Source organism: Nothobranchius furzeri, chromosome 1 (assembly GCF_043380555.1).
Source record: "Nothobranchius furzeri strain GRZ-AD chromosome 1, NfurGRZ-RIMD1, whole genome shotgun sequence".
NCBI lineage: Eukaryota > Metazoa > Chordata > Actinopteri > Cyprinodontiformes > Nothobranchiidae > Nothobranchius > Nothobranchius furzeri.
In genome coordinates, this window is record NC_091741.1 from 79615544 (window position 1) to 79643015 (window position 27472).

Genomic DNA, 27472 nt, shown 5'->3' on the forward strand with positions numbered 1-27472 from the left:
ATTTCTTTTCATTTTCCAGAAAACACTTTCAAAATCCATTGTTTTGACATTTTAAGTTGATACACATTCATTTGCATAGTGTTCTGCCAGCTTACAGTCGTTTTCATGTTGCTGCTTTTGCTGCTTTACTCACTATTTCTGTCTCTGCCTACCTTTTCATGTATCCTAATCACTTATTGTTGAGGATGATGTGTAATTGCTTTCAGATTTGTTTCTACTGAATATGCACAGTAGGTGCAGATCATGGGTGTAAATCACTAGATCACAGTACAATATATCTAAACAGTGGATTGCAAGTCGATGTTTGCTCATATCTTAAATCCAGCTACAATGCCTTTTCCATTTGACTCAATATGAAACAATATTGCAAGTGATTGAACACAATCATTTTCCAGGAGAGAGACAATCTCCTCATTTAATGTTTTTTCACTGCTCACTAAGACTATGAGTCATTCATTTCACATTTAGTGCAGGAACAGGTGGAAATGTTTGTCAGTGGAACTTCAAAATGAAGCAATTTCAAAAATAGATGTTCATTTGATAATGGTTATTTATTTTAGCATTCTGTATCAATACCGATGTAAACGATTGCATTGATGTTGACCATACATTCAGATTTTTTATGTATTACACTCCAAGTGCACATTTCAATGTTTAGCTATGCACCTCAGTTGAAACCATCGACATATATATATATATTGGACAATGGGTTTCCATAGACTCCAATAACTCATTTTTGAAGATAAATGGGAGGTGGCCGCCACCGCCATTTTGACTGTGTCACAGGTTCCGTCAAGCCCAGACAATTCTATAAAAGGGAAGAGAGGTGGAGCTGAGGGTGGGGCTGTAAGGCTGGGATCAACTGACGACACCCGGTCAAACTAGCTACAAGCTAACCTGAAGCTAGCCCAAAGCTAACGCGGAGGTGGGAGCTAAGCTAACGGAGGTAGCAACCTAGCTAACCAGAGTTAACTGTGCACAACACCAGAGCTTCTGAGTCAGAGATACGCCGGGCTGACCGCTGGGTAAAACCAGGTGGAAAACATCGGTCTCCCGAGAGCTCCACAAGCCGATAGTGGGAACCCAGCTCCACCAACATGTTATGTTTCAACCCATTTTCTAAAGTGCAGCATTATGTTAAATGCACTGGGTTTTACCCTATTACATTTAAATTTTATGGTTAAACAGTACATGTTAAAATCTAAGCTCAGCTCGGCAGTGACCTAAAACACATAAATATAATTTTACTTACCGAAAAAAAATGAAGTGGAGACTCCTTGGATGCTCTATTAGTGCAATTAATGTCACAGCAAGTCATTTTGTCCAACAATTGCACAAAAAATATCCAAAAAAGAACACACAAACACAGAGACTCAAAATCCCGGAGCAGTTTCCAAGCCAGACCGAGGCTCTACTGAGGCCTTTCCACGGAGCTAGCTCTGCGGTCACGTGAGTCTGATGCTCATTAATTATACAGAATTTTAGGATTTTAATACACTTAAACTGAAGAGTGAGAAACAATTCACCCCCCTCAGAGTTGTCATGAGTGTAAACTAGATCATTTAAACCAAAAACATGTTTTGGTACCAGGCTGTAAACATGTTTATTTCTGCTGTAAAACTGGTATTTTTAACATGGGAGTCAATGAGGATTTGCTCGCTTCTGACACCAGCCCCCAGCGGATGAGGGTGGAACTGCAATTTTTGTCACTTCCGCGTTGGACTCAATTTTTCACCCACATTGTGGGGGCTTGTTTGAAACAAGAAACTAGATCTAAAGCCAATATATTATGGTTTCAAAAGGCAAGGCAGCTTTCTTTGTATAGCACATTTCATACACAGAAGCAATTCAATGTGCAAGATCTGCAAGAACATAAAATATTACAATCAACGTGAAAACACAAAACAACAGATTATAAAATCTAATTTAAAAATATACAAATGAAGAAAGATCACATTTTAGTTTATTTCCTATAACAGTTTCTCTTTTTCTCTGGCTGTATCTCAGAAGATAAATATAACTTAAAGTGATCACACATGAAGCTCAAATCAAGATTTTTCATTTCAACCAACTCTTAAATTAGTGGTTTTAGCTGTTGAAAAATAACAAAAAGAGAAATTGGCTGTGCCAAAGAAAAGTCAAGATAGAGAAAAAAGGAACAAACAAGTCTGCCAGAGTATAAACAGTCTGACAGGAGAATGGTTGAAAGAATAAAACGCTGATGTAACGGAAAACAGATTGGCAAAAAAATACAAATTAAGGCTAGGAAATGGAAGTAATGATAGCCATCAGAACTATAAAGAGGGTGAATGTTGTAATGCTCAAACACAAGTGCTGCATGATGTGAACCAGGTCTGTATTACAGTCACAAGCAATCATAAATGATATCTGCTCGCATTACATCTAAATAACAGGAGTGGTCTCTGGCTCGCCATTTAAATGAAAACATCCGGGGTTAAACCTCATTTATCTGCAAGATGCACCTGGATGTCTGTGTGTTAATTCAGTTTTCAAACGTAAAATGCCCCCCCCCCCCCCCCCCCCCCACACACACACACACACACACACACCACACACTCACACACTCACTCACACAGTAAATGTGTGTCCAGCAGGATCCTGCAGGGACAAGTTCAACATGTTCCTCCATACAAAGGAGGAGGGCATCTAGATGTAGCTCCTTCATGCTGAGATGGTTGTTTTTGTCCGATTTTACAGAAGCTAACTCTAGCTAGAAACATTTAGGAAGGACAAATATCTGTGTAAGCATCTGATGAGTTCCACCCTTTTGTCATTCATGTTGTTTATTCCTCTATTTATTTTACTGCCATCTTCAAACTGAACAGTACTCATGTGTTTTATTGACAATGTGTAGTTTTAACCATTAATCTCTGGAAATACCCATCGAAATGTTGTTGAAAATGAATTAAATGATGCCAAATTGTTGAAAAATATAGGCGGCTTTGTAACATATAACCATAAAAATCAGTTCTAAAATAAGTGGCTCTAAGGGCCAATCCCAATACTCACACTTCCCGACCAGGGGTGGAAGTGCGTAGGGTGTCCTGATTCTCAAGTGCGTAAGTTGATCACGCCCATTTTGCACCCTTGATCTGCACTTAACTTATACTTAAGTGTATTACCCACAATCCATTGCTGCAGGAGAACAGGCTTAAGTCCCTTTTCTGAACAGATGTATTTTCTAATGAAAGTTGTTAATTTTAGGATGATTAGTTGATGTTCTAAAATTTTTAGACAAAGCAGCAATGAATGTAAAATTATTTGAAATAATTGTTTGTTTGTTTGTTTGAATGTTGTTAATAAAGTTTTTGTTAAAAAGTATCACAGCGACCAGCAACACGGCATGCGTTGTGGTCGATAACGCAATGCTCCCTGTCTCAATTCTATTATTTGCACACTTGTGTACTACGCACTTGAAGCCTCACTGCACACTTTCTCCAAGTGCACTTTGCTGAAGGCCGCAGTGCGAGTATTGGGAATGAGCCTTTGTCTCTGGGTGATGCCCTATTAGATGCCATGTTTCCTGCTACTGGAGTCCGTGAGAACAAAATGCATTTACTGATTTGTAACAAATGATTGCATTTGTCATTCATAAACATCATTGTTTTACCTTTTCACTCGTTGACGAAAGGGAGTCTGATGTGCTTGTCATTTCCTGAAGGTTGCACTCACATATATGTGACTCTAGTGGCCACATGTTGGTGGTCTTACTCGAACACAAAAATACCGCTTTCTTTCAGTGATCTAGGTATGTACTGTCCCCTATTGCCAGGGAAAATACACACCATTATTTAGTGTCTGTTTGGTATTTCAGTTCACACTTTTTTATTTTTACTAATTTTTTTTACAATTTTATTTCTTTGTGCTTCACGCAGCCTTTGCACTTCCATCCCTTCCTTTCTTATCCATCACTCTCTGTCTGGATTGACTTTTTCTGTTTTACACTGCCCATTTGCTCTTTTAGGTCAGGAGGACTATCGCAGCCGGCTGAGTGGGGAGTGTTTTCAGGATCTGGTGTGTCCGGAGAAATGTCGCTGTGAGGGCACAGTGGTGGACTGCTCCAATCTCAAACTGACCCGACTGCCTCCACACATCCCTGAACACACCACTGACCTGTAAGTCGGCTTCATTACAGATCTGCACAGAACAAAGTCATTTCTGAACGTATTTCCTCTTAAAACATTAATGGGAAAGCCACATTGTACTAAACATGGGAGCTCTCAGGCTGACTTGCATGTTAATACACAAAAATGCAACTCATAGAGTCACTCTTTATTTTCAGCTTTATCGCTACAACATCATGGATGTCACTTCAAATTTTTACTCTCAGACAGAAATGCATCTTAGTAGTCATTTCCATCTCCCTCCAAGCCACCGAGGAGCTGTCATGATGTCTGGGAAAGGCTCACTTACTGGAATACTGAATAAGCCTCGCGAATCAATCATCTCACTGAATAATGGCAAAGGACTTACAAATAACACGTAACAGAAATCCTGTCGTGGCTTTTATAAATCCATTATTTTGAGATTGCTAAAAGGAGATGATATCAAACTGGTTATCCCTTTAATCAGTTTATTTAACAATCAGCTATCGGGATGAATTGGAGAAATCTTTTAAACAATATTCTGACAACAGTCTCCTCACTGCTTTTTAGAGAATCACAGGAAAGTGTTTAACATGGGAAACCTTTTCTTTTTGAAGTATAATCGGTCACTGAGTTTAGCATGCAGGCTTAACGAGAAAATTGTTTTCTACTCCTTTTTCCTGCATTAGACGCCGGTAGAAAAAAGACACGAAAATGTTCCAGTTAGAAAAAGCCACAGAGATCAGCCTTACACTGTGAATTAACATTCATGAACTCACTCATCCTGGCTCGTGACGAGGAATGTTGTTGTTGGTTTAGCATCCAGAATAGAGCAGAGTGGCTAGTAGGAGCCAACAGTTGGCATTATCAACTCCACAACACAACAAAACTCCTCCCTGTTGGTTTTAGTTGTGGAGATGAAACATCAACATTGCAGAGCAAACTGAGTCACTTATAGAGTTGTGATGCTCTAGGTACGGAAACGTGCAACGCCATTATGCGTCAGCGCAAGAGCTCTCCAACAGGCTTGCAGAGGGTGACGGAGACATGTCCAAATTTTTAGCTATCCATCAAAAGTGACATAGACCACAAGCTTGTGATTCGTCAGGACGCTGCTAATAGTGAGCCAGTGACACTTATTTTGCACCTCACTAGTTAACTAGTGAGCAGTTCCGCCTTCACAAGTTTACATGTAAGTGCCACACTGAAGCCACTAGTTCACTAGCTGAGGTTCCTCAGGCCAGCATGTTAACTTGTGCGCCACATGCAAATGTTTGGGGTGGGATTTTGTGAAGTTATGTGCTGTGATTGGTTATCATATTTTATTTGGACATAGGGAGCCAATAGAAAGCCTCAATTTGAGAAATTCTCCGCCTCCTAATTAGAATTCTGTGGAACTAGCTAACTAGTGTGAATGTAGGCTTGAACTAGTTTACTAGTATACATTTATGTCCTCACTAGTTAACTAGTTTGGACAAAGGATGTGTCATCTAGGTAACTAGTGAGCCTGCTGCCATCAACTAGCTAGCTAGTGAGCCATTTAGGGTTCTCTAGTTAACTAGTGTTATTGACCTACTGCAACTAGTTAACTAGTTAGGAGTTATGCCTTCACAAGTGAACGTGTGGACACTTTTGGCTGTCACTAGTTAACTAACGAGACACAAAAACCTTCAACTAGCTGACCGGTATGCATTTTGGCCTTTTCTAGTTAACTAGAAAGCCACTTTTGTGTCATCTAGTTAACTAGTGAAGCCAAAATATGTTCACTAGTTAACTAGTGCACATTTCTGTGTCCCACTAGTTACTAGTGTGCACATTTTGACCCTCACTAGTTAACTAGTGAGACACAAATACCTTCAGCTAGCTGACTGGTATGCATTTTGGCCTGTACTAGTTAACTAGTGAAGCCAAAATATGTTCGCTAGTTAACTAGTGCACATTTCTGTCTCCCACTAGTTACTAGTGTGAACATTTTGACCCTCACTAGTTAACTAGTGAGACACAAATACCTTCAGCTAGCTGACTGGGATGCATGTTGGCCTTTACTAGTTAACTAATGAGCCATTTTTGTGTCACCTAGTTAACTAGTGAAGCCGAAATGTGTTCACTAGTTAACTAGTGTGCATTTCTGCTCTCACTAGTTAACTAGTGTGCACATTTTAACCCTCACTAGTTAACTAGTGGACAGAAATGGCTTACCTGTTCATGTCAATTCTGTCTGACATCCGGATATCAGAATAAATGCTCATTTGGCTTGCCAGAAGAATAGCGCTACACCCACTGTTGTCCTGGTGGGGAATTGCTGATGGAGAAATCTGAGAGCAAAACGTTGTCAATGCGTGTTCATCTCTCCCTCGCGGGGTCGATGGAGAAGTAGATTAGGCTAATAATTAATTAATGAGTAAGACTCCAAATCTAGACTTCCATAAACAGGAGTACCAGAGCTTTTTTCTCCACATAGAACGACTCACAAACTACTGCAGATTAATGAAAATAGTGAAGATGTGTCATCAAGAGTTTTCATGTAAAGCTACAAAGGTTTTGAGTCCTGAAGTAGGTAAAATTTGCCTTTCTTCACGTCGTGTTCTCATTCATTCAGCCATGAGAATGTTTGCCCTAATTTTATAAACCAGGATTATACAGTACTAACTTCTACCTGCTGCAGGTAAGACACTTACTGCTCAGAGAAGCTCCACAACCCAAAGATGTTCTGTGCAAAACATAAAAAAAGTTTTTTGTTTAATTAATAGTGTTAATACTCCACAGACCATTAGATCCCATTTCATTTGTCTTTTTTCTGTTCTCCCTCTGTGCATGTTCTCCTTTCACTCAGTTCATTCCCAGTGTTCTTTAAGTCAGGAGTATGTACTTTGTCCTTTACGGTTGGTTAGAGGGCACATCAAATTTATTGTTCTCAACACACTGACTCTCTTTTCAAGAATACAATAAACCAGTAGATTTCTAAAACCACTAACATGCACACAGAAACACACACACACACACACACACGCACACACACACACACCTACACACACACACACACACACACACACACACACACACACACACACACACACACACACACACACACACACACACACACACACACACAAGCCATCACCTTGCCCCTTGTAACCTGCTCCATCAGGGGAAATCAGAGGAGTTTGTGGTTCAGAGGAAGTCTTATGCATTTCTTTGCTGATTTCTCCTCATCTGTCGCCCTCATAGTTTATGTAATATATATATATATATATATATATATATATATATATGTACATATGCGTAAATTAACCTTGGCAGCCATATCATTCCAGCGCAATCTCCCCTCTTCTTCAGGTTCTATAGTATATTATGGCACTTTTGCTTTATCTAGGTTGCTCTAACTTGTAACACCTCATATCTCATTAGAAGTTGTCCCCCTGAGCTGAGCTGAGCTTTCATTCCTGCATATTTCCTCCAATTTGCACACACACAGACACACACACAATTGCACACACGCATGCGTGCGCACACACGCACACACTCACAGCACCCTTTTAGCAGCACCTTTTTAGTACAAATTACCCCAATAAAGCAGATGTCTTGCTTCCTATCTCTGCAACTGTTTTCTTTTTTGCTTAAAGCAATGTGGGTATTGATGGCTACATAGAAAAGATTCATTGCCCTTCTCTTCTTCTCTTCCTCCAAATTTTCATTTCTCCTGCATTCAGTACCCCTGTGCTGCATCAATTCTCTCTTTACTTGCAGGCTTTTCCCTTTTTTGGAGCATAAACATCTTTTGTGTAAGTAAAACGGTTTGTTTCGTTAAAAGAACAATAATTTTCTCTCTCTCTCCCTGTAGGCGGTTAAATGACAATGAGATTGCCATCCTGGAGGCTACGGGGACATTCAAGAAGCTTCCCAACCTGAGGAAGATGTATGTTGTGAAAAATTCATTTAAATATATATGTATATGTACACTCAACAAAAATATAAACGCAGCACCTTTGTTTCTGCTCCGATCTTTCATGAGATGGACTTAAAGATCTAAAATTCATTCCAGATACTCAATATTACCATTTCTCTCAAACATTGTTCACAAATCAGTGTGACGACGGTGGCACAGGAGTCAAGTGCTCGCTCCGTACTCGGAAGGTTGCAGGTTCGAGCCCCGCTCAGTCTGTCGCTGTTGTTGTGTCCTTGGGCAAGACACTTAATCCCTGTTGTCTGCTGGTGGTGGTCGGAGGGACCGGTGGCGCCTGTGCTCGGCAGCCTCGCCTCTGTCAGTGTGCCCCAGGGCAGCTGTGGCTACATTGTAGCTCATCCCCACCAGTGTGTGAATGTGTGTATGAATGGGTGAATAACTGATTGTGTTGTAAAGCACCTTGAGGGGTTCCAGGACTCTAGAAGGCGCTATATCGAATACAGGCCATTTACCATTTATAAATGGGTGATGGTGAGCACTTCTGCTTTGCTGAAATGATCCATCCCACCTCGCAGGTGTGCCACATCAAGATGCTGATCCGACATCATGAGTAGTGCACAGGTGTACCTTATACTGCCCACAATAAAAGGCCACCCTGGAATGTGCAGTTTTGTCTCACAGCAAAATGCCACAGATGCCACAAGCATTGAGGGAGTGTGCAATTGGCATGCTGACAGCAGGAATGTCAACCAGATCTGTTGCTTGTGCATTGAATGTTCATTTATCCACCATAAGCCATCTCCAGCGTGTTTGAGAGAAATGGTAATATTGTGTACCTGGAATGAATTTTTAGATCTTTAAGTCCATCTCATGAAAAATCAGAGCAGAAACAAAGGTGTTGCGTTTATATATATATATATATATATATATATATATATATATATTTTATTTTTTTTTACATATGCTACATATGTGTTTGAATATGTGAGATTATAACTGTACTGCTGTTGGATTAACAAATGAACAGAAGGATGAAATTGAATTGAAGAAAAAATGCAATAAGAGAGTGATTAACAGCACTAGGAAAAGGAATCAAAGTTTAAAAAGGATAGAAAGTGAAAGCAAAAAGACTATGAGCGATGAGCAAAGTAAAATATAAGGACTAAATCGAGGAGGAAACTTGTAGGTAGAGATGAGGCATATGTTTAAATGGAAATTAAATATACCTTCAGTTTAAAGTCATTTCATATCTACAGCCTCTAGATATATATGTGTGTGTGTGTGTTTGTGTGTGTGTGTGTGTGTGTGTGTGTGTGTGTGTGTGTGTGTGTGTGTGTGTGTGTGTGTGTGTGTGTGTGTGTGTGTGTGTGTGTGTGTGTGTGTGTGTGTGTGTGTGTGTGTGTGTGTGTGTGTGAGTGGGTGTGTCAGATAAGATGGAGCCATAGCAGAGATGAGAGGGTGATTTATTGGAGAGGAAATTGCTAACCATCTAGCAGTGTTACTGACAATATAGATTGGTATGCACTCATTTCCATTTTGCTTCGCCCTCTCTTCATCTCCTGTCCTCACCTCACATTCTCTACATATTTGTTCAGCTTTTATGCATTTCACTATATATTTATTTGCAATTGTGGTTTTTCTTTCTTACCCCTCATCTTCCACAACGGTGATAAAAGGAAATATCAAACTATCTGTGAAAGAACGCCACAGCAGCTCTGATGGCTATTGTCTGAAAATATTGTTTCTGTTTGCCCAGCCCAGCTTTTTATTGTCCATTTCGTTTTTCTCATTGTGTGCTAGGATAAGAGATTGCAATCACTTCTCAGTCATTTGTGACCATTTGTCTCATTTACTTGAATGCATGCACATTGTCTGTGTGCTTTGTTGAATGTGTGGCTCCTTCTGTGATCACACTGCATCTCTAATAGAGAGATATTTTAAGGAAATAGAACGGGTTTACATTTTTCAGTTGAAAGGATGTGATTAATTGCTGCAATCAAGCAGAGAGTGTGGTCTTGTATGTGTAGCACCAATAGAAAATACATGCAGTTCAACAAACTGTGACAAGAAAATTGTTGTGTTGTTATCCTTTCTACAGCAACCTGAGCAACAATAAGCTGAAGGACGTCCGTGAAGGTGCATTTGATGGAGCGAGTGGAGTTTTAGAGCTGCTGCTAACAGGGAACAAGCTAACTGGACTGCAGGGACGCATGTTCAAAGGCCTGAGTGGCCTCAAAACACTGTAAGTCTCAATATGCTGCAGTTTGTTTCTATGTGTGTGCACATTTTTTGTCCAAACAGTAAATCTCTTAGATGGGACCAGTCTTGGAACACATGCTGATCAAATCATCGTATTAAGAGCTGGATGTGATCTTTTGGGTTTCCCCTGGTTGTTTATTTGAATTCTTTATAATTATAATCCCATATATACATGTGATCCCATATATATATATATATATATATATATATATATATATATATATATATATATATATATATATATATATATATATATATATATGAGAGCCTCTGCCTGACCACTGGTCCCAATGCAAATATTTGTATGATGGTGAATTCAGTCTCCATTTTACTAGTGATGGACTTGTACCTTCACTTTTCTATGTTAAATGAAGCAGACATAGATTACATGCCTAACAAATTTTAAACCAAGCCTAACGTCATTTTATCGTCCTAATTTGAGTATCCACCACAGTTAGGAGTTAAGGGATAGTTTATGAAACCAATAGCAAATGTGCACATGCTTGTGTGTGTGCTCAGTAATGACTAGCTAATGCTATCATGTATATATGTGTGGTCTAATGACTCTAAAGCTATCATGGTTCTGCCTCTGTATTATGTTAAAAGCCTCCCTGCTCCAGTCACAGCCCTACTAACATGGTTAGCGTGTCCCAGAGATAGCTAATGCAAACTAACTCACTTACAGCACCACATGTCTGTCATGCTTGTCCAGTGGGGACATGCTTAGATTTACTCCTCTTATATGACATCTTGAGTTGTCTTGAGAGTTCTTCCTATCTACGTTGGATCTTTTAAAGAGGAGACTTTCTGTCAAAACAATGCCTTCTCAGGTGAAAAATGTGTTCTTTAAAAGTTGTTTTTAAAGCCTGTGGTTTGAAATTCTCAAAACAGTAAAAATGTGATATTAATAGTTAAAGATGTATTATTTGTTATTCCAGAATGCTGCGAAGCAACCAGATCAGCTGCATTGACAACAGCACCTTCACAGGTTTGAGCTCCGTACGTCTGCTGTCACTCTACGACAACCGGATCGCCAGCATCGCCCCTGGAGCCTTCTCCACCCTGCACTCCTTATCTACCATGTAAGTGTCATCTTACCTAACCCATTTCCTTTAGTGGCCATCTTCTATTAAATGCACAGATACACACATACTCATTCAGAGCATAATAATATTTGTGCACAAGCTGCTTTCTGAACACAATCATGCTCAGAGATGCTCCCCATCATTATTGAGTTGATTAGTTTGGATCCCAGGTCATTTGTTATCAAAGCCAAATATTTCACCATGTGCACACACACACTCACACACACACAGACACGTACGCAGAACGAAACTTAGACACAAACAAGCACTATACACGTGTTTTCCTCCTCTCTAAAGATGCACACACACACACCTGCTGCACTTAAGACACAAATCAATGGACATGATGTTTGCTTAGTTGTTGTGTGTTCAGTGTGGGTGGAAGAGATTCAGATGCAGACTGTTTTTGAGCTCAAGCACAGAAAAAAATGAGCTTGTAAAATCATAACGAGCATCAAGTCATAAGTAGGTGTGTGTGTGTGTGTGTGTGTGTGTGTGTGTGTGTGTGTGTGTGTGTGTGTGTGTGTGTGTGTGTGTGTGTGTGTGTGTGTGTGTGTGTGTGTGTGTGTGTGTGTGTGTGTGTGTGTGTGTGTGTGTGTGTGTGTGTGTGTGTGTGTGTGTGTGTGTATGTCAGAATCCTCTGACCACCCAGAGTTGAAGGTTGTATAAAATGCATTTTATCATCTCGGTAAAATATTACCACTTGAAATCTTAAACACCTTTTCCCAGCAGACCAAAAGTCAGGACAGGTTGTGCCTGTTTACACTTTCTTTATTTGCCTCCAAGCTTCCTTTACTTGTTCTGCCTTTTGTTCTTGCCCTCTGTCCTGCTGTGCACCTGTCATCTTTGATTCAGGTTTCTACCAGAGTCTTGGGGGAGGAGAGATGGGAGATTAAAAAAAAGCTGAACGAGGACAGAGAGGAGGAGGCACTGTTGCAGAAACTCCAATTTACTCAAAGAGAGAATGATATTACATTACCATCTTTCCTGTTATTTGTCAAAATGAATTCCCTTTTCAGTTTTAGGTTTTCACTGGCTTTAAAGTATTCAGAGCGTTGCCTGCTGTCGGGCTGACGGGATGTCTTGTGTTCATTCCCCTTATTCCCTTTATCATTTCACAATCTCGTTTTTTTTTTTTTTTACTATCTATTGCTATTCTTAATGCTCATTGCCCGTAGAGACGGTTAGTTTAATTAGTACAGAATGTAGCTTGTGAGGTCAATTTATTGCAAGGAAATGAGAAGATGACTTATTCCAATAAGAGCACATTGTTAAGATTATTGAATGGAGGAGCTTTTATATTAATTAATACCTTGGAGGAATCAAAGGTCGTGTGTGATCTGCACAGATCTGTAGCCACAAAAAAGGACTACGTTGTATTTAAAATAAGAAAATGCTGTTCAGACTAATTTGTACTTAGTAAAGTGTCTGTCATTAGGCACACTTCATTGTTATATTGCAAATAAAATGTTCATGTACAGTATAACAGCCACTATAAAATTCTAATTTGTATTATTTTTATGAAAGGTTGTTTGAAGATTTATTGTACAAAAATAACATTTCCAAAAAGTGTCCTAAGTTAAACAAAAATCTAAATTTTAAAAATAAGTGTAAGTGCTATTTAATGATTAGAAATACAAAATGTTCACTTAAAATGAAAAACCTTTACGTAAATGAGAATAGCATGTCTGCTCCAAGTTAAATGAACAGAGTAAAATTGTGCAAAAAATCGGTGTTTTTATAATTAGGTGCTGGAACTCAAGAGGTTAAAGTTCTTTAAAACATTTAGACACTTGTTCAGCTGTCTTTTTGTGAAAATGCTGCAGCAAATTGCAATGTGAATAACTGGTTTTGTTAAAGTATCTGTAAGTTTTTAAAGATACTACAAAGCTGATTATTTTAACCATTGTAAAACATTTTCTGTTTAGAATTAGATACAAATTCAAGTTACACTCTATGAAATCCATGGATCAATTATTCATTTAGAGCAGAAATATGCCTGAAGATGGAGAAAGCCCAGCTGTGTTCAAGCAAAGTTTCTGTACTTCCATCCATCCTTTTCAGTTTAAATATGGATCAACATAAATGTTGCATGAGATGTTTAAAAAAAGCAACAAAAAGCAATGAGAGGCGATCAAGAATGAATGAAACAAGCCGATAACCTTTTCTGTTTTTCCCTCATAGTTTCTCACTCTGCCACTTTTTCCATTTTCATTCACAAACTCCATTCATGAAATGAATAAAAACACCTGATAACCTTTCGTCTATGGCTTCCCCTTCTTCTCCTCCTCTTTGTCTTCCATTTAAATATATTCAAAGGTGAACGACTGACATCTACCTTACCTCTTATTGTGTGTTTCAAACAAAAACAAAATATTTTAATTGTCACAGGCATCCAAAAACCAACCTTTTGTCATTTTTTACCTGCCAGAGTGATGTTTGGTCTCCCATGGCGAATATAAGTGGAATCAGCTTTGCTTAATAAACACGACATTTCTGTTGCATTCTTTATTTTGGTGCTTTTATGATGAATTATTTATTTTACCACCAAAAGAGAATTTTATTTGTCTACAGTGTGGCTTATCACCACCAGCGTGTGAGTGTGAGCGGGTGTGCATGGGTGAATGCCTGTTATGTTGTAAAGCACCTTGGGCGGTGCTATATGAAATACAGGCCATTTGACTCTTTGTGTTTCTCATTAATCCCCAACAGTAACCTTCTGTCCAACCCATATGTGTGTGACTGTCACTTGGCCTGGTTGGGTCAGTGGCTGAAGAAGACCAGAGTGGTGAGCGGAAACCCTCGTTGTCAGAAACCAGCCTTCCTGAAGGAAATTCCCATCCAGGATGTGGCCACCCCAGACTTCACATGTGATGGTAAAAACTAAAGGTTTTATGTTACTTTTTCTTTCTTGTGCTACATTCAGGTGGACAGAGAAGTGACACAAAACCAGTAAAGTGATTGACCAAATCAATAAATGTTGAAACCCATTAGTACTCAGTCCACTCTTAAATTTACATTCTTAGTAGTGGGTTAAGCCGGGCGCACACTGTGGGACATTTTGTAGCATTCAGCTCTATCTCAAACTGCACGACTTCCTTGCAGAGCAAAGCCCCGAGCCATGTTCTCACATGTGGTAGCAACATGTAAGCTCTATCTCAAATTTTTGCAGAAGAAGAAAGTCGGCTCAAAACAGTCAAAAAGCTGTACAACATACGCCAAGCTTTAGTCGACAGGGCAGCAACAGGGGACCCCAATTTAGTTTCCCCATTGACTCCACTGAACATATTTGCTAACACTTTTTAAGACAGAAATATGACAAAAGAGAATTTGATATCGATCCATCATTCATCTTCTGTCTTCAGATCTTTGATCATTTAAAACACATCTCAGTCTTCTGCTCTTTTCACCTCCAATTTTTTTTTTTTTTTACATTTACGATACTTCTTTAATGTCCTGCAGCCCAACACTGCAACAATTTACTGAAAATCAGTTTTGAATGGAGTTATCGAGAATGGTTCAGGAAACACTTGATGGTATCAGACATTGATTTTCATTCTTGCACACCCACATGCACACTGATCTACTAAATCAGTTCTGCAATGACTTAAAACAGTCAACACTACACCTTGACTTTTTTTGTTCTTGCACAAAGTACCGCAGCAATTTCCTCATGTTGTGATCCTCACACATATGTCAATTAAACCCTTTTGATTCTGATTCTAAATCTGATTATTGAACTGATCTCAAATGTGCAGCTTCAGATTTGTTAAATAAAATTGAAAGTGATGAAATTATTTCTGACATTTACAAGAAATCATTGATGCAAAATCTAGTAAACAGAAAAAGCATTTTTATGGAGTATTTTGTCTCAGAGAGAAAATATCCAAAGTCTAGAAAATCAGCACAGTAATTTTGTGTTTTGGCTCCTGGCCTATCTTCAAAAGTTAAAAAATATTCTCCTGACACTCAGAGAAATGAACTGTCCAGTGTGACCTCCTCGTGTTCTCACTGTGAAAGTGAAAATCTTGTACTGACTCTCTGAAGAGCACCGCCAAAGGGACACATACTCATACAACACAAGTCCAGTCCAGTCTATTTTTAGGCGACTAAAATGGCCATTAAGGTGTCCAGCTGTAGCCAGGGGAAAGGTAAAATTAATTGAATTTGCAGGAGGATATTTAATGCACATTTAGATGTTAGTTCAATTAGCTGACTGTGGAGTGAGTCAGTCTCACCTCCCTGTGGACTCACAAGGAGGTGCGATTGAACACACACACCCACGAGTGCACACAGTACTCCATAATCACTCATTCTGGTGACATTTAGGCATTAGTTCAATTATAAAACTACAAGCAAATTACAAGATGGCCAAGAGGGCAACAGTTAAGGATCAGGCAGGCACCAAACTATGTGTGCATGGCTCAGGAAGTGTTCATTTACTGAAATGCTTCTGGAGGAAAAGCAGTCTCCCAAAGTCTCTTTAGGCAAGACACTGAGTCCAAATGTTCTTTTAATGTGTATATGAGCAGAAAAAGCACTTATTATAAGGTTGAATTTCATGTGTATGAGTGTGGCTTCCTGTGCAAAGAGCTCTGAGCGGTAAACAAGAATAGCACATTAAATCCAAGCAACACATGCAATAAAGAGTTCTACAATAGGAATAAAAAATCCCCCTGTTTCCCTCTTATTCTGATGAATACACATACACACACACACACACACTCAAGTTACAGTTGTGTTATGATTGGCTTAATTTCTTGCCTTCATTATCTTCCATTATGGTTTTAACTCGGCTTGTTTTACATTTGGGACCAAAGTTCAACTAGTATCGCTAGATTAGACCTGTGTGTGTGTGTGTGTGTGTGTGTGTGTGTGTGTGTGTGTGTGTGTGTGTGTGTGTGTGTGTGTGTGTGTGTGTGCGTGCGCATGCATGCGTGTGCACGTGCACATGTGTGTGTGCGTGTGGCGCCAGTGCTCGGCAGCCTTGCCTCTGTCAGTGCGCCCCAGAGCAGCTGTGGCTACATCGTAGCTCATCCCCACCAGTGTGTGAATGTGTGTGTGAATGGGTGAATGACCGATTGAGGGGTTCCAGGACTCTCAAAGGCGCTAGATCAAATACAGACCATTTACCAATTACCATTTCACTCCAATCTAGCCTCTTATCTGTGTGAGTGATTACAGTCACGCATCTGTTTTTTTCCTATAACGTGTGTGTGAGTGTATTCTGAACTTTAAGATGTTACAACTTATCAGTATAAAACAGCCACCTTTAAAAAAAAAGGCAACAACTGTTGACAAAATCATTAACTAAAAAACTCAATCTGTAAATACAGATGTACAAAATTGTTAAAAAGGCACAAAACTTTGAAACTGGAAGGTTTCCGGTATTCTTTTGTTGAAGAATATTTAATGGAAGTTATTTGAAATAGCAAACGTAGGAAAAGCAGAAGTTGTTTCTGTCTGTATTTTTATTAAAGAACCAAGTGGAAGGCATCGTCGTCAGTACACCTGTCTTTCCTCCTCTTACAAGTCACAATATCTGTAGTGACATAGGCCCAATTGCAAATGTCAAAACAGCTGTTTAGTATATATATATTATATATATTCATAATAAAATCTGGGCAATGCACTGATAAAAAAAACATTTTATGATTGGTAAAATAACGCATAAATATCTCAAAGAACAGGACAAAGAACATTCGCATTTTATCTAGAGTCCAAGTGTGGCCACAAAGTGACTTCAGATGTTGCATTTGGTTACATTTTTACCTGCAATTGTATGATTTAATAAAATTATCTTTGAAACATTTTTAACATGCAGTCAGTGTTTTTTTTTAGAGTCATCTTTAAAATCAGTCTGACCCACTTGGGTTCAGAGCCAGATTTTGAAACACATCAGTGAAACTGCATTAAGCAGCCTCCAGTCATTTGATATGGATCATAAAGCACTCTTTAAAAGTGCTGACTTGAATGAAAATGATGAAGATGAACTAATGCCACATTAATATATCTGGCTTCATCTCAGTTCATTTCACGTTCTGTCTTTCCTTGCTCTTCTTTTTTCCTTCATTCTATGTATTGTTTTATTTATCTTTTACCCTAAGTCTGTAATCTCCTTCTGGTTTTTTTCCTTGTCTCACTCTTTCTTTGTCCATCTGTCTCCAGGTGCCGAAGATAATGGTTGTCTTCCTGCATCTGGTTGTCCTGATGCCTGCACGTGCTCAGACGGAGTGGTGCGCTGCAGCAACAGAGCGCTGCACTCCCTGCCCAAAGGCATTCCCAAGGACACCACTGAGCTGTGAGTCAGGCGTTTGCACAGTGGAACACACCCCAGCACACAAACTCAGTCAAAGAGAAGAACATAGAAGATAATAATAATAATTATTATTATTATTATTATTATTATTATTATTATTATTATTATTATAGTAATAATAATGTGATGTCACAGCAGCCAACTCAGAGAAAATAAATGACACATTTGAGTCGAATGGTCTGGGTCTCATAACCAGTATGGTTCGGTTAAATCACGGGTTAGCATTTGAATCACCGGTTAGACTCTCAGTCAGCAGGCATGGTTTAACCTAAATGTGTCCCATTGCGTTATACTAGTGTGTTGAGGAATATGATGAAATGTTTGTAGCTCTGAGGCTGATCAAACCTTGCTGACATATTTTAATGTCTGAACAAAATCTGATACAAATGATAGCACTCTGGTGTTTGTTTTGCTTGTTGAAAGAAGTGACGTTTTTCTGTTCCCAAATCAATGGACTGTGTTGTGTGATGCCGGCCGCTCCGCTCTAATGCTCAGATTAGAAAAGCCAGTCAGCTCCACTTCACATTGAAAATTAACTTACATGGACTCAACCATCTTGACTCACAATCGGTAAGGCTGTTGTTGGTTTAGCATCCAGGAAACAGCAGATAACGCCTCGACTAGTAGAAGCTAACTGTTAGCATCAGCAACTCCACCACACAACAGAACCTCTTCAGGCTTGTGTTACTTGTGAAGATAAAACATCAATGTTGCAGAGCAAACAGAGTCAGTGGTCGCGCCGCAATGCTATTTGTCATGGCTCGAGGTAAGTGTTTAACCCAAGACATGCAGAAATCTGACTCGTTGAACCAGTTGAATTAAAGTAAAGTCTTTTACTATAAAGAAGAACAAAAGGAGCACAGGGAAGTCCTATGGGGGAGATTGATCACTCAAGTTCATTCAGCGTTCGAGGAGAACAAGGGGGGGGAAAGGTGAGAGAGCCGAGGTGAGCTCTGGAGAGTCCAGGGGTGATTCGGAATAGGTGAGGCAGCGGAGAGGGTCCAAACAGGAACAACGGAGGAGGATGAGACGTGGTGAGAACAGTCCAGGGTTTAAACAGTGAAGTTGAGGTTGTCATGACTTGTGGAAGGCGTTTAACCCAAGACATGCAGAATCAGCTCAGGAGTCAGGAGGTAAGAAATTAAAGTCTTTATTTAAACAAACGGGAACTGAAGTAGCACTGAAATCCAGTGAATGATGCCGAGGGCGATTGCTCAGAGTTCTTAGCTCAGCGAGCTGCGGGGTGCCAAGGAGACGAGTGTAGTAATCCAGTCGGACGGGAGGTGAGGAAGCAGAGAGGAGAAATGCAGGAGCGGTGGAGGAGGATGAGACGTGAATGAGGATCTGTGGTTCTTAGCAGAATTTGGTGAAGGTTGGGGTGGTAATCCTAGGAGGGCAAACAAACGGAGCTTCAGGAGCAAGTTCAAAGCCGTAATCCAATAAACAGTCCAAGGTCAAAATCCAAGTAATCCAAGCATGCGAGGTCAAACAAGTACGAGTGGCAGGCGTTACCTATACTGGAGTAATCATCCGGCTTCGAGTAGTGTCTCCATCTTCCTTTTAAACCCGAGCTCCAAATGAGTAACTCAGAACAGCTGGTACCTCTCCGCTCCTCACCTGTGGAACACAGAACCCCAAAGATTGTTAGTTGAGGAGGAGGACTCACCTAGACCCGAGAACGATGACAGAGGTAGGTAATGAGATCCTCGGAGAGGGGAAACAACACCAAAAGTTAGGATAATCCAAAGGGCAGTCCAAAAACAGTCCAAGTTCAAACTCCAATAAATCCAGAAAAACGAATGTCAAATCGAGTTACAAGTACAAGAGCGAGTGGCTGGGGCTACCTATTCTGGTGCAGTGAAGGGTCTCCATCCTCCTTTTATACCTGAGTTCCTGATTGGGAATCTTCTGCAGCTGCAAACCCCTCCGCTCCTCACCTGTGGAAAATCAGCCTGATAGTGGTGAGATAGGAGATGGTGTCACTCACCTCGGCTCAACATGACACTATTAGCCAATCAGAAGCAAGGTGTCCAAATATCAGGAAGTAAGACTCCAAATCCTGCCCTCTTCTTCTTACTTCTCCAGCTAACTTCTACATCCTGAAACAGGAGTACTAGAGTCCAAAGGGGTTTGAATGAAGGCAACTGGACTTCTTTGGTTTCTTGAACACGTTTTGTCTCTGCTCTATGGAGATTTGTCAATTCTGAATGGAATATGGGAAGGTCAGAATTGACAAAGCTCATCAGATGAGAAGCGACATGTCTTCAAGAATCCAAAGACGTCCCGTTACCTCCATTAGAACCCTTTGGATCACCATGACCTGGGTGACTGAGAACCTTCACCAGCAAAGGAGCACCAGAGCTTTTTTTTCCCCCAGAGACTCACAAGGCATTCATTTATACTGGAGACCACTGCAAAAGTGCTGAAAAAATGTGTAAACTTAGTCTTTAAGATCAGATTTCCTCAACAACATGACTAGTTATTTATTTTTTGCAGTGTTTTTTCCTTGGATGTAGCAGCTGCTTCATTGCTTTCATTGCTCTGTATTTGTAATTAAGCTTAACCTTGTAGAAGTCTTTCCCATCAGGGAAGGGATCAATAAAGGAAATGTCTATAATGATAGTAATTGTTGGAATTGATATAGTATAAAAACAAGGATAAAACAATGTTAATCAAGATTAGGAAATTTAGAGAGTGCTGAAAACTAAATCTCTACCAGTAATAGTGAATTATTGCACTCACTTGCAGAAAGACACACGCAACAACGTGCACTCACATAAACACAAACAGGAAACTCTCTCGCTGTGAAATAGGCCTGTGCTACAGGGTCAATAGCAGTGATTAGGTATTGATCAGGCTGAAGAAGACACTCCATCACACTGTCCACATAACCTACTTATGACCTGAGGGAGAAAAGAGAGACCGCTGGGTCATGAAACATGTGTGCATCTGTCTGAGCATCAGTGTAAATGTTTATTGTGCCTGACAAAGCTCCACGTTTAACAGCAGCTTAACAAAAATGTTTAACAAAATACTCATTTTAATTGCTGTAATAAAAAAATGGAAGGAAGAAAACATTTTATAGAATAATTTAACAAAAAAAAGCTCAGTTAAGGTCGTGTTTCTTTTATTATATGACCTATTATGCATCTCATTAAGATGATCGGATAATGAAATAACATTGTGGTGAAACATGGACTATTTAGTTAACATAGAAATATGCTAACCAAACTGTTATCACTTCATCATGGGATGTAGAATCCGTTTGTTATACTTTTTTCAGCAGGCTTGCTTTCATATCTCTTGGAATAAACTAATGAAAACCAGTTTACTGTCAACATCAGTGTCACCATTGCTAAATGACTGTCAGTGCACACGGTTTCCCAACTCCTTTAGCTTTTTTATGTTTATGTTATTTTCATCCAATGAGACCAGCTGGACTGACTGCTCTTTGTTATTGCCCCAATGCTTTATGTGAGGTTTTATGACTCTTCCTCGCTTGTTTGTGCCGTTTGATCCTGAACCATAAAACGACTGCACCTGTGAATGTAGCCTGGTTAAACTGGATGACATTCACGTGGATTTAAGAGTTTCTATTTAATCAAAATAGATCTCGGCCAAATAACTGGCTGCACAAACTAAACAGATAAGGTTTATGTGATGTCCGGACAATCAAGTAACAATATCAGTTTTTCATGGGTAAATTATGGGTTAATTGTTATGTAAATTAGCAGTTGCACCACACAGAACGCGACACTCCCAACACAACATTTGATTTGCTACCAGATTCTAAGTTGACCCATATAGTACATCAGCCTCTAAGGCAAGCAACAAACCCATTTTGTTACCACTGGTCAGATCAAAGGTGAAATAGAACTCTTATTAAATATTTTACCATCTTTCTAAGTGTTTTGACCGTATTTATGAATATGCAACATTACCAACTGTATAACGCCACACGGCTGTAGTATACATGCCCGACCCAATAAATTATCCATGCATGTTTGCTTGCAGATACCTGGAGGGTAATACCTTGACATCTGTGCCCAAGGAGCTGGCAGCCCTGAAGCAACTATCACTGGTGTATGTAGCATAGCCTTGAGCTAAATACACGGATGCCAAATCTTTGAGTAGTTTATAAAACTGCTGTGGCTGTGCTGTGTGTGTGTGTGTGTGTGTGTGTGTGTGTGTGTGTGTGTGTGTGTGTGTGTGTGTGTGTGCGTGCGTGCGTGCGTGCGTGCGTGCGTGCGTGCGTGCGTGCGTGCGTGCGTGCGTGCGTGCGTGCGTGCGTGCGTGCGTGCGTGTTTCATACTCATTACTTTATATTTGTATCTACTTAGGGACCTGAGCAACAACAGCATCAGCACATTGGCTCCATATACCTTCAGCAACATGACTCAGCTGGCCACACTGTAAGTTCCCATGGCAACAAGCATGAAAACAATTAACCATAGTTTATTGGTATGAATAACTTTTGCTTTTTACCTCATGTTATCATTTTCCGATTTTCTCCGTCTACTTCTGCTCCTCTTTTTCTGCACTTCCCCCAACCTCTACTCTCACATTCCTGTCTTCTCTATTTTCTTTTTGCATCTTCTGTGCAGTAATTCACACACACCTGGAATATTGGTTTTCCCCTCTCTCTTCATCTATTTTCATTGTTTTCAAAATTATTTTATTCTCTTTATTTATTTATTTTATTTATTTATTTATTTATTTATTGCTTCTATCTTGATTAACCGTTAACTTCTGCATTACCATTCTCCTTCTTTTGGCTCAACTACCAATCTTCTGAAAATCACTGTTGTGGTCAGAATCAGTCCAGATGCATCTGTCTTCTACTTTTAAGCTTTTATGGCATGTTCTACAAAGTAAAATGAGTGGAATCTGCTTGTCTGTGCAAAGTTGAGCAGGATCATTTGTTCTTTTCCGTTCAAGCTCTGTTTCAGAGTTCATACAGGCACAGCAGCCACAGATTACTGTCACACATAGCATCACTAGGACACTCACTGTGTTGAATATTTTGCTCAAACTAACTAAGGAAAAGATCGTGAGAGAAAATCAGGTATTGTACCTTATACATCCATGCAGACTTTGAACTGTTTAGCTCCTGTCTGAAACTTTTCCTTCACTTGAACCTTAAAAATAAAAATGGGTGATTTTTGGCTTAATTGTTATTTTATTTTAGTGGAATAATAATAGCAACCTTGAAAGTTTAACTGTTTTATTTTTCAGAATTCTGTCCTAAAACTGGTCTACAGCCACATATCATGTTGCTAAACATTTTAGTGCATTTGATTGGCTACTGTGTGGTTTTACTCTTCAAAACCTTCAGCTTTGACCTCAGTTCTTTTTATTTTTCAAACATGTCCATTTTAATTTTAGAATATTTAACCAATGTACTATCGTGTTATTAATTCCTGTGTCTTTTTGCACTCTTACGAGTCAGTGTGTGTTTTTTCCCCAGCATCCTGAGCTATAACCAGATCCGCTGCATCCCTGTTCATGCCTTTGATGGACTCAAGTCACTCCGTCTGCTGTGAGTAGCACACTTCATCTGCAATTTCCACAGTGGATTCAATATTCAAAGCCCCTTCAGCTGGTTATACCACAGAGCTAAATGGAAGTTTAATCACCTTCCTGATTTCAGGCCAAATGGCACGTTAGGCACTAGTCTCAGTACTCAAATCCTTTGTTGTTGCAGGCTGCTAAAAGAGATAAAAGTGACACTTTCTCACTCATTGAGTAGTTTCTCTCCATCTGCATGCTCCTGCATCTCTCTGTCATGCCTCGTGTCTCCGTCCATCCATCCTCTCCTCCTTTTCTCCCCCTCCACCCAGGATTGTGTTTGATTAATCGACTTTCAGCCTCTGTTTCTCTCGGTCATTTATCTGGTTGTCCACCCTCTGTCTTGAAAACAGGCATACACACACACACACACACACACACACACACACACACACACACACACACACACACACACACACACACACAGTGTTCATGGGGACACTGTTATTTGACCACCTCCACACACACAATATACACAGATCATGTAAGGGGTAAAAAAGACAAAAAATGGACAAATTTGCACTTCCATATATGAGTGAAAAATGAATTTAAAGAAGTTATTGATTCCAAAATCTTCCATAGGGTGGACAATAAATTTTAAAAGTGTGTTTATGCTGTGATAAATGTTGGTTCTGAGTTGGTTTTTAAGGGGAAATGCCCCTCGTTGCAACTAACAATATCTGTTTCTCTTTGGTGTACATACACGTTTCACACAGCATTGATCTGAAGCCAACAAAGCACACTAAGGAACTTGGCAAAAATAAGAATAAACATGAACATAAATGCAATTTCCATACGCATGGTTGTAGTATTTCATAGGCAACATGCCTAATAATATTATTAGATCCAAAAATAGTGACTGCTTTCTCTATTGATAAACAAATAATTGCATTGAGGACATTAAAGACTTTCCAATGCATTGCTACTCCCCCTCTGGGTGTTTTTTGTAAGCACTCCCTACGAAACATTGGCCTCCACTGTTGTTTCAGAGCAGAACAAGTCAGTGTCTCGCACTCTGAGGCGATAGCTTTGTTTTTGACCTTTTCTCTGCTTATTGACTTTATCTCTTCTGAAGCATTCACCTTGCAGAAGTTCAGCTGTGACTTTTTTATTCTTTCTTCCTGCCTTTCATTTTACTTGATGTTGCCGCGGGGACCGATCCCTCTCTGCTCCCACATAGCAACTGGTTGCCAGGTGGTCATCACTGTCACTTCCTCATTACCCACAACCCCCTCTGGGCCAGTGTTGTGCTGGGCTTGCTCGACCACCATGCATAGATGCACAAACACACGTGCTTCAGACACAAACACACTCAAAGACATTAGGAGCTAACGTAGACACACAAACACACAGCCCTTGCTCACTGACACATTCAAAGGCTGGCCTCAATGCACAAACAAACACACACACACACACACACACACACACACACACACACACACACACACACACATATATTGCTTTTCCAATACTGCTGGTTTGATAGCTGTCCCTTGCCACATCTCTTTCCTCTAATGGAATGTGAACGTATATCCAGCAGGCAGCACACTCTGGTGAGCACGCACACACACACACACACACACACACACATGCAAAGTTAACTCTTCTGAGACAAAAGTTCAGCCTCAAAGTGAAAGTACACCTCCAACACTTGAAGATCTGAATAAAATCCCAAAGCCACAAAACACAAATGTTCACCACTACGCATGTCACAGCTCCTGTAAGACATGCACACTCATGCACGCAAGCACACACACAAGTCGATTAAATGTGCAATCAGAGACCAAATCAAACTATTTATTACCCAGCAATAAAAATGAACATTCTATTTATTTTGTTATTCCTTCATAAATATTTTATTTATTTTTCATTATAGAAAAGCGTTGATTGCGTGTCTGCAGCAAGAAAGTCCAGATGCATTTAAATAATTTAGCATGAAGCTAGTCGGGGTTACATTAGAGCATTAGTCTGTTCCAGGTCTCCTATTTTGAAGCTGTCAGTTCATTTTATTTCGCTATGAATGATGGTTGGTTTCTGTAAGCCTTCACTGCAGCTAAAACATCTTGGTCTTTTTTGCTAGCAGCAATACTTTAAGTACTTATCAGTAAAGGTAAAGTGGCAGTATCTACCAAGCTGCAGCAGGTTCACATCCCCTTTTGTCTACAGACATGTGAAACTAGCGGTGTAATTAAACTACATATAAACCTCATCATTGGGTCAGAAAGTCATGTTTACGTGTGCAACAGCGATGATTAATATTCATGCCCTCTCGTCTTTTTAAAAATCTTTTTCTAGAACTCTCCATGGTAATGACCTGTCAACCATCCCCGAAGGAGCGTTCAACCACCTGACATCTCTGTCTCACCTGTAAGTCCAACCCCATGCTGCTGTTCTGCTGTGCTAAATGAGACTGGGCCTGTAACAAGCTGATCTGTGTGTCTGTTCTCCGTGTAACTGTGTGCAGGGCTCTCGGTGCCAACCCCCTGTACTGTAACTGTGACTTACGCTGGCTCTCTCAGTGGGTCAAGGCTGGCTTCAAAGAGCCTGGTAAGAAATCAATATGGTATTAGAGCACCTGTGACAAAAATTTGGTGTCAGCATCTAAAAAACTCTGATGAGATGTGTGACAGAAAGAGCTGAAAACCCCTCTGAATTATTATGTTAGGTATTGCTCGCTGTGCTGGACCTGCCGACATGGCCGACAGACTGCTGCTCACTACACCACTCAACAGATTTCAGTGTAAAGGTGATTTTTTTTTTCCTTTTCACATCCTTGCATGTAGTGAATTGAGGATTTTCAGATGTTTTATACTTTATCTTGACCGGCACCAACAGCTTTTAATCCCAGTGTGGACCTGTATACTCTCTGGGACTGTTATTTTTGTTTATTCGACATTTTGGAGCTAACATTTTGACTTGTGTTCAGTTAAATGTTGACTTCAGTGCTCTGTGGTGAGAAAGGTTGTATGTGCTTCAACATTTACATAATGATGCACATTCCAGGCGAGCGAGCTTCTAGAGAAGTTCTGCCTTTGACCTCTCAGTGGTCATTTTCACAAATTTGAATAAACTGGCTCTGGCTCCTAAAATGTTGTGTCTAACCTCAAAATGATCTTGCTGACACAATGACTTTGAGTCGCTTCACTTTTTCAGACAAAACAGAGCAGAAATTAATTTGGCTCTTTGGTTCAGCTTGTTCAGTAACACATCACATGCTCATGCCCAGGGAGATTAAAACTTTCCCTCCTCACAAACAAATCACTGTACTGACGAAGCAGACCCACGTATCCCAGCGCTCACCAGTTAGCAAGCCAGATGGGAATTGAACTGGGAGGAAGATTTTTCCCATTCATTTTTATTCATCGATTTATTACACACAAGAACACCAGATGGGCACATTAAGAACCGTGCCTACAAACAGAAATGATAATGACACTAAAAGTCTTATTGGGAGTTACAGTTCCTTTGGTCTTTACATCCTCACATCGTTTCCCTCCCATTGGTTGTCCCAGTGGTCTACTTGTCGCTGCTTTGGTTCTTGAATAATATCCATGTCCTCCACTGGTTCTCCATCTGTCCTTCTTGCAGTTCTAAACAATGTGTCACTTTCTTCATTATAAATAACTCCTTTTTTATTTCAGTCCTCTAATCTTCTGCAGAGGGTTTGGCTCTGCCCAATATCTTTTATCCAACCAGCTATATGCAACACCAAACCTCTGGTTCTACTGGAGTATCACACACGTAGACCATCACTCACAGTGGTTTTCTTTACCAAAACTTATTGTAGGAAAATGTAAGCAACTCCTTATAAGCAGTAATATAATGTGTTTTTTTTTTCTGGAATGCTGGAAAACATTTCCAAGTAGGTTTTGCAGCTTTAGGCAGAGGACTTTTACAGAGGCACAAGAATAATGATGTGTTTTCTACTCAAATATGTCAAACAGATCATTTGTTCTGTTTCTGAGTTTGAATATTGAAACAGTCACTTTAGTTCAAATAAGATGAAAAGGAGCCAAATGGGACTCTTTTTTCGCGAGCAAACTCTTTTTGAAGTCTAAAAGCACCTCTCATCATCACACTGAATTAGATACCCTTTTTTACTCTTCTTCATGTTTTGATCTCATAAATAAGTCATTTTCACTGGTCTTCTAAGCACCAGGATTTCCTATCCTATAAGTCCCCTTTGAGCAAAACTATTTATTAAACAAAGTTAGGGAGCACTTTAATGACA

The 27472-nt window shown here is 39.8% G+C and overlaps 1 protein-coding gene across 2 annotated transcripts in view; it reads left to right on the top strand.

Annotated features, from left to right (window-relative positions):
- slit3 (slit homolog 3 (Drosophila)) overlaps nucleotides 1-27472 on the top strand; it is a 332135-nt gene that overhangs the window by 266949 nt on the left and 37714 nt on the right. For both annotated transcript variants that reach the window (XM_015950185.3, XM_054739263.2), the window contains 12 exons: nucleotides 3986-4136; nucleotides 7948-8022; nucleotides 10109-10252; nucleotides 11208-11351; nucleotides 14067-14230; nucleotides 17523-17655; nucleotides 21688-21756; nucleotides 22014-22085; nucleotides 23141-23212; nucleotides 25537-25608; nucleotides 25706-25788; nucleotides 25907-25987. In XM_015950185.3, the coding sequence (XP_015805671.1) occupies nucleotides 3986-4136; nucleotides 7948-8022; nucleotides 10109-10252; nucleotides 11208-11351; nucleotides 14067-14230; nucleotides 17523-17655; nucleotides 21688-21756; nucleotides 22014-22085; nucleotides 23141-23212; nucleotides 25537-25608; nucleotides 25706-25788; nucleotides 25907-25987 (1260 nt within the window). The remainder of the gene's footprint in view (nucleotides 1-3985; nucleotides 4137-7947; nucleotides 8023-10108; nucleotides 10253-11207; nucleotides 11352-14066; nucleotides 14231-17522; nucleotides 17656-21687; nucleotides 21757-22013; nucleotides 22086-23140; nucleotides 23213-25536; nucleotides 25609-25705; nucleotides 25789-25906; nucleotides 25988-27472) is intronic.